This window comes from Myotis davidii, unplaced genomic scaffold (assembly GCF_000327345.1).
Source record: "Myotis davidii unplaced genomic scaffold, ASM32734v1 scaffold81, whole genome shotgun sequence".
NCBI classification, from domain to species: Eukaryota; Metazoa; Chordata; class Mammalia; order Chiroptera; family Vespertilionidae; genus Myotis; species Myotis davidii.
In genome coordinates, this window is record NW_006291554.1 from 1,629,495 (window position 1) to 1,637,904 (window position 8,410).

The 8,410-nt window shown below is 51.6% G+C and overlaps 1 protein-coding gene across 6 annotated transcripts in view; it reads right to left on the minus strand.

Annotated features, from left to right (window-relative positions):
• Positions 1 to 8,410, minus strand: part of ZDHHC3 (zinc finger, DHHC-type containing 3) — a 27,314-nt gene that overhangs the window by 16,412 nt on the left and 2,492 nt on the right. For all 6 annotated transcript variants that reach the window (XM_006765090.2, XM_006765089.2, XM_015564853.1 and 3 more), the window contains exon 3: positions 2,971 to 3,095. In XM_006765090.2, coding sequence (XP_006765153.1) covers positions 2,971 to 3,095 — 125 coding nt within the window. The remainder of the gene's footprint in view (positions 1 to 2,970; positions 3,096 to 8,410) is intronic.

Here is an 8,410-nt window from a genome sequence, read left to right on the forward strand (position 1 = left end):
AGCCACCAGGCCCCACACTCCTCCCCCACAGAGCCACCAGGCCCCACACCCCTCCCCCACAGAGCCATTACTCAGAGCCCATTTCTTGCATAACCTTCTGGAACAACCAGCTTTAGGGGTTCTTAGCCCCCCGTCTGGGGAAGAAACTCCTGAGGGTGCTTCCCTCCCTCGCGCCCCAGCCCCCAGCTCCAGGATCCTGAGCAGTTTCTCTTCCGTCACACTTATTTCTGAGGGTTTTGAGTGGGCTCTGGGCAGTGTTTGCTCAGCAGCAGAAGTACCACTGGCCAGCAGCCTCTGGAAGCTGCCCAAGAGCTGACACGAGCTCTGTGGGCACAAGGGCTTTGTTCCCGCCTCTGCAGAGGCTGGCGCGCACCGGGAAGCCGGCTTCACAGGCCCGCGTCTCACCAGGCAGCCACATTAGAAAGCTCCTCACCCTTCAGGGAGCAGGGAGTCCAGCCCCTGAGGCTGCACAACTTGGTCCAGAGTGCGGGTCTGTGTTTGCTGTTTGCAAGGACACGAAATGTCAAGGTGGCCCCACTCCCTGAGCTCATGGAGGCGGGTGTTCAGAAGCAGGCTCTGGGCCAGGTGGTGTGTGTGTGTGTGCGCCAGGGGTGGGGTGGGGGATCCAGCTAGGCTGGTGGCTGGAGACCCTGTGCAGAGGCCAATCCCCTCACAGCTCACAAAACGCCCAGCCTGAATGGGTCTGACTGGGGCCTGAGAGTCCCGAGGGCAAGGCCTGGAGGTGGATCCTTGAGGAGGTGGGTAAAGGAGCCCCAAGGCCCAGGTGGTGACTGCCCACATTCTGCGGAGCTTCCTTGGAACTCAGCCCCAGAGCTGGCTGAGGCCCTCCTGCCCACCCTGGTGCTGGCCCACCATGGAGACAGCGTGTCCATGAGGGCCCGTGTCTCCCCACAGATGCACTCACCAGGCGGCACCACAGCGGACAGGTGCACCTGCCAGCCTGGGGGGAGGCCCTCTGTCAGGGCCATGTCTAATCCACCCTCACAGCCCAGAGCCCAGCCCAGGCCCCGCGGAGCAGGGTTGGCTGAGTGAAGGCTCCGACTGTGGACGGGGAGAGAGCGAGGCTGGAAACGGCTTCAGCGTAGACTGACTGCCCCAGGAAAGAGAAAAGGACACGGCCAGAGGCCAGGTGTGTTTTTTCCCTCACCCCTCGTTCGCTACAATGAGAAGTGTTAGCACAAAGGCACCTCCCACGCCCTGTCCCGCTCAGAAAGTTCTGGGGAAGTCGGTGGGGAGAACACTGCTCTCAGGTCCCGCTCTGGGCTCTGGGCAAGGAAATCTGGCTTCTCCAAACAGCCTGCAGCCAGCCCTCACGCCTCAGGGCTGAGACCAGGTCTACACAGAAAATGCTGTGAAGACAACACGCAGCTGCATCACCACAAGGAAGACAGAACAAGGATCTGGCAGGCGCCCTACGCAGTTCTCGCCCAGCTCAGCCTCAGTGTGTGTCTATGGGGGCCCGCGGGGGGAGAGGCTTTGCCAGGGTCAGAGGTCTCCACCGCCTGTCCAAGAACCTAACGCATCACACTAACGCCCTTTACCGCAGAATTCTCTCCTGCTTCCAGGTTCCCCACCAGGACAAGCAGCCTGGGGTTCCACGTGCCTCTGCTCAGAGGGAACACCACGCGTGCACCGGGCTGGAGGGAACACCCACAGGCCCAAGTTCAGGGAGTATTGGTGGCGGCCACAGAACTAGAGAATGGAGTTTTCAATTCCATGGGACCTACTGGGAGGGGAGGAACCGAACAGCTGGGCACAAGCACCTTGCCTGAGGGGGCAAGGCCGACACCAGCTTCTCTCACGAGGCAGCAGGCCTCTGGCTCGACCAGTCACAGCCCAACCCGCCCGTGTGCTGGGGATTCTGCTTATTCAAAACTGTGGTCCCTGACGGTGTGGGCACCACAAAGGAGCAGTTGTCAGGACACATTTCCTGAGTCAGGAGCCTGCCCAAGTTCATCTGAGCCAGCAGCCCCCGTTTTGCTGGCTGACATGTTTACTAGCTTTCAGGAATATCCCCCATGGTCCTGGGAGAGAGGGAAGGAGGCGGCAGGAAAATGCCAGGCTCAGGGAAGAACGAGAAAACCACTTCACCTCACTCAGGGAGTCATTTCTCTGAGAGTGAGTGTGAGGACGGAGGTCAGGTGACTGACAGGAGACGTGGGCTGAGCCAGTGCTCACCAGCTGCCTGGGGACCTGGAACACTAGAGGCTGCACTCTCCCCTGAGAGGGGGGCAGTGAGACCCCACAGAAATGCCCCTCACAGTTGCTCACATCCCCTGACCGGCAAGGATGACCTCCCGCCATCAGGAGCCGGTTCACCCCCTGAAAGCTCCCCCCAACCACACCAGTCTGAAAAAGGGACCAAGCGCCATGTCTGTGTTGCTGTAATTTAGCATTTAAAGTTCCCCTGTAATGATAAAAGTGCAATCTTTAGCTGGATGTCATCAAAGAAATCTGAAAACTAAAAGGGCAAAATCATCATAGATGAGAAGGGTAATGGTTTATGGGTTGAATCCCACAATATCGTAGCCTCTTGAAGTTTCGTTTTAAAGAAAATCCTTCAATCAGGATGACGCTCATTTCCCTGTAAACTGCAGGGCCCACCTCTTAAATGGGTCAAGGACTAGACGTGCACAGAGTGACTTTCTACAGCCTTTCTCAGGGGCCTTTACTAAGTAGCAAGGCTGTGAGGAGGAAGAGCAGGAATCTCCTGGATTTTACAGACTCGGAAACAAAGGCGGAGTCAAGGGCTGCCCAGGGTCCCAGGTCAGGTGTGGCAGAGCCGAGTCTTGAGACAGGTGTCCTGAGCCAAAATCACATGCCCTTTCCCTTCTGGTGAGCTCCTGAGGCTCAGGGTCACTCGGCACCCAGAGCAGGGCACGTCCTGTTGCTGATGGCCCGTGAGGGAGCGTGCGCGCATGAGTGTGTGTGTGTGTGGCACGTGTGTACCTGCAGTGGTGCGCTCGGTCGGGCTTGATGCTGCAGCATTTGGGACACTTGTACACCACCTGGCCGGGCTTCAGTTGTAAACTCTCGATGAATTCTTTAGTGGCATTTCCTTTGGGCACTGCCCCCTGTAAGAAAGAGGAAAGGCGTCAGTGTTGGCTAAGGGTTCCAGCATCCCACAGTGGGCACAGTCATTTCAAAGGAGCCATTGCACACACAGGGACGGGGCATTTTCATCCTGACACATGGACTCTGTTAAGCATTACACAGGGATGGGGCAGGTGCACCCCAACATGTGGACTCTGTATTCAGAATTATGCCAACACCAATGAGTATATATTGACAATTTTCCCCAGAAATTGCCAAAAAGTGAACACATGGGTGCTCATCATCTCATCATTTTATACCCTTTCAACTGTCTGAAGTATTTCTCATTAATAATTTTTCTAAAAGTTAAAAAAGTAGTAGAAAAAAAAATCTGGTCTGCAAAATGCAGTCAGATGCCAGAAAAGCCTATAACAGAAGTTTTAAAAAGCAAACAAACTGTGGTAGGCAAGGACTGCATGGTATGTACAACCTTAGTCAGATACAGTTTCACATTAAATATGCCATAAAGCACACAGCTACTGACACGGGAAACACCCGTGATAGATTGTTAAAGGGAAAGCAGACTTTCAAACAGTACAGAGACTATAAGCCCGTTTTGGCAAAGATTTTCTATATACATGCATAAAAAGACGAAGATACACACAAAAGTATTAATGGTTATCCGACATAGTAGGATCACAAGAACATCTTTTCTTGACCATCTTTCTGAATGTTCTATTATAAGCATGTGCTTTTGCAATTAAAAAAGCTCATTAAATAAACAAGCAAAAAAATACACCTCAGGAAGGAGCTACCTGGAGTAGGACTATGACCAACTTTCCTGAGGTTCGTTACCACGATGTTGAGACCGCTGAGGGTCCTTGAGGCATCAGCGGAGGGTCGGGTCTGGAAGTCTGACTCACAGGGAAGGTGGGGCCCAACCACCCACACAGCAGACTTTAAAGGGGCCTGCGGAGGACACGGGCCATAAACCAACAAGAGAACAAACAAAACAACAACACTAGGCTATACCCCTGAAACCAATACAAAATAAAAATCAACACAAAACAAAGAACTCCGAAATGTTCTGTGAAGGTACAATCTACTCATTACACAAAATGGAGACGTACAGGGAAATCCCTAGAGCAGTGGTTCTCAACCTTCCTAATGCCGCGACCCTTTAATATAGTTCCTCATATTGTGGTGACCCCCAATTTCATTGTTACAAATTGAACATAATTAAAGCATAATGATTAATCACAAAAACAATATGTAATTATATGTGTGTTTTCCGATGGTCTTAGGCGACCCCTGTGAAAGGGTCGTTTGACCCCCAAAGGGGTCGCGACCTATAGGTTGAGAACCGCTGCTCTAGAGCCATTTCCTGGCCCAGAGTCCTGGGAGGCCACCACAACCCAGCCTTCTTACCAGTGGCCCCAGGCCACACCCAGTCAGAACCCATCTCAGGGCCTTTGTGCTTGCTTGTATTTGTCTTGTAACAACTACCATTTAACTACACTCTAATTCCTGGAGGACAATGTCTTTCAACTTGCAGCCCAGGAGCAGGTATTAATAAAGCCAAGCTGAACAGTAATGATGATACAACAGACACTTAGTGCTTTGCTGTATTTTGCCAGTTAATTCTGACAACAGACCTATGAGGTAGAGACCATGCTATTCCTCACTGTAGAGATGAGGTAACTAAAGTAGAGAAGCTAAGCAAGTTCCCAGGATCAGATGGCTAATAAGTGGCAGAAGAGGATTAGACCTAGCCATTCGCGTCTAGAACCTACCCTCCATCAGAAGGCAACATGTATTTGTCAGATGTTTCTATTAAGTGATTTGAAGAGGCCCTGATGCCATCCTATCATTCTCCTGCCAACACTGTATCAACACACTCACTGTGATGGAACAGCCTAGGATAAGGCCTGCTTTAGGACGCAGCTAGGACAGCAGGAAATGCAAGGACACAATGCAAAGCCATGGAGATGGGTTCTGAAGAAAGATCAATGGTTCAAGGACTCAACCGTCCCATTCATTTCAAGCAACAAGGACAAAGCCTGCATACATTGTTTCAGGGGCCATGGGATCGAGGCGTGTGCACACCTGCTGAGCTAAGCAGAAACTCTCTGAGCTCCAACAGGCCTGTGCCCAAGGCCACCTGGCTCCTCCACAGGTGTAGAAAGTAGGTAATCCCCACCCGGTCACGCTCCTCTCCCTGGAGCCAGAAGGCTTTCGGTTGGCATTGATGAGTTGCTCAGTGGCAGGTATGAGAAGGTGCGGAGCATGAAGGAGAGCAAAGCACCCCACTCAAATGAACCCCGAGGCAAGTCCCCTGACCCTACACAGGGAATGTGGTAATACCTTTGGGCAAGATGGGCACAGCCCTTCTATAGCAGAACCTGGTTGGGCGGACCCAGTGTCAGTCCTCTTCTGTGTTCCCAGGGCCGGACCTCATGCTCCCAGCTACTGACCCCAGGAAATAGCCGCTACCTGAGTCTTCCCCAAGAATCAGTGACCTGCAGTGGTCGGAGACTGTCAAGTGCAGTCTGTTTACAGCAAGGAATCCACTAGGGGGGACGGAAGGCAGGCAGGCGGATTCCCTTTTCCTGAGCAATGTGGTTACATCGAATGGCTTTATAGTCCTCCTTGACTCAAATCTAAGACTTGAGATAATTTACAATGAGGTTAATAAATTATTAGGTCCAAAGAATGGAAGAGTACAAAACATGCTGATCATTAGGACGGACACAATTGCGTGGTTGTCTGGTGTTTGGCTTTGAGCTTCCTAGCAGTCGGGGCAAAAGGAAAGCTTTAAGCTGGGAGGCGGACACTTTCCCAGAGCTCAATTTAAAGGGAGTCAGTCCCTCAGGAGTTCACAGGACGAGGAATTAAAATGTACTTGTAACTGGGAAAGAAAAGGTGGTGAGGCTGGGAGAGGGAGGGAAGGAGAGAGGAACCGAGACAAGGGTTTCTGAGTCCAGGCTGCCTGGGCAGGTGGAGCCCCTCTCGACTTGAGTGTTTCAGGAACACGGAGAGCTCCTTTGATGAGATTACACAACCTGAGTGGGCAAGGAGGCACCTGACATCAAACGCCAGTCTGACTCGTTCCTGCCCACGCTCATGCCACCTCCAGACCAGCCCTCTGCCCAGTGAGGCACCTGCCCCTCTGTGTCTGTCCCCTTCCCTCTCTTTACAGGCCTATCCCTTTTACCCCATCCCTCAAATGGATAAGTTTCTTGCGAGTCAATTCCCTTTTCTCCTCAAGCTCTATGTGGGCTCATTTACTAACTGCTCACTAAATGGTCCAGAAAATGTGGCTGTCGTTGTTTTGATGTTACATTTGGAAAAAGAATCTCAAAGCTGAAAGTGATACAGTCACCATCTTGGGGAGACTATAAGATCTTTTCTTTTTTCCTTTTAAAATAGTAATAAGCCAAAGCATATACACTGTCATACATTGTCATACATTGTTTATAACCTTAGGTGTAACTTTTTCTGAAAGTTACAGGCAACATGAATCCTTGAGATACAAACATTATAATCTTATTAGAGAACTTAGAACCATACAGAGGCTCCTTTCTAAAAACAGACTCCCCCTTTGGTGTCAATGAGGCTGCAGGCATTGATGAGAAAGTGGGACGTGATCTGCTTTCTGTGTGGGATCTGGGCCCCAACTCTGCTCCTGGGAAGCCCAGGGTGCCCCAGGGGCTCCCATCACTGCAGCTCCCCACTCTGTTTCCATACTGAGTTTGGCATAAGATGCCATGTGCTGGGAAGGGATAGGCAGGTGGCAGCATGAAAACCCACGATGAGCCTGAGACATGGCCTGTCTGTAGGACATGCTTTGAGTTGCTCCCTTTACAGTAGTAGATACTAGACAGATGCTTCATATTTTTGCCCAGTTTTCTTTGGGGCCACCAGCAAAACACTCCCATGAGAAGTTGGCTGGAGTTTGGGATACAGACTATGGCTCCCATTCATTAGGGATTGGAAGCCCAGCAACATACCATAGTGAGGATCATTCTCTCCCGCCTCCAACTGCAAAGGGGCCGGACTGAGGAGGCCCCTGGAGACAATGTGGGGGTAAAAGAACACACACATGTGAGGGCAGCAAAACCTCTAGTTCCCCGATTCACACACCTTCTAGAAACCAATGACCTTTGCACTCCACTCTGGTCCTGCCCCTCCACCAGCCCCAGACCTGGCTATCTTCTGCCTATCTGGCGTCTCTGCTTACATGTAATATAGACACAGTTTGGCCAGAACAAAAGCCTTGCTTTCTCTTCCTAAATCTATTCTCCCAGACTCTCCCCGTTCAATAAATGGCACCAGCAATCAATCCCCTGGCTGCTCAAGCCAAGACGACTCTGGAAGGCACACTCTTTGATCTCTTTCCATTCTGTCAGCTCTTCTGAATGGCGGTTTTCAGACCTGGCTGAAACCGAGGGACTCCTGGGAGCTTTAAAGCATCCCAATACCCAGGGCCCCGCCTCAGACCAATTAGAGGGGACTCTCTGGGGGCGGGGCCAGGCATCAGTACCTTTAAAAGCTCCCCAAGGGATTCTAATGTACAGCCGGCTGGGCTTGAGAATTGGTGGCTTAAAATATACTCCAAACCCAACAGCTCCTCTCCAGCTTCACCGTTCCCACCTTGGTTTGAGCCGCACGCCTTGTGTGGAACACAGCAATGCCTCTTATCTTCCTGCTTTTACTTATCGCCACCCAAAACCCCATCCCAAGCACAACACCTGCTCCCATCATGCCTTTCTGATGGCTCCCATGGCATGTAGAACACAGACCAGAGTCCTCAGAAGGCCCACAGGCCTGCAGGATCTGCGTCTGCAGCTTTTCTATCTCATCTACCCCCTCTTGCTCCCACTCGCTTCGCTTCAGCCACCCGGGTCTTACTCCTGTTTCTCCTCTTCCTGAAGGCTCTGCCCTAAGATCTTCATTTGCCTGACTGGCAGCTTCACATCACTCAGGTCTCAGCTCAAATGGTCCTGCCTCAGGAAGGCATTCAGACCACCTTGATCTAAAGTAGTCCCCCTTCACCTCATACAAGTCACCACCACATCACCCCGTCACTGTTTCATGGTCTTTACAGCACCCGTCCCTTTCTGAAATCACCTCGTCAATCACGTTACTGCCTGACCCCTCTGAGGATGTGAGCGTCAGGAGAGCAGGGATTTTGGTCTGTCGTGCTCACAGCTGTCTCCATTGCTCAGAATGGAACCTCTCACATAGTAAACCTCTCACTCGATAAACAAGCCATTCATTTTATTCCATCCTCGGTGTGCCCTGGTCTCCTCCTCACTGCTGCCAGAGTGATCCTTGTAAAATGACAACTGATCTT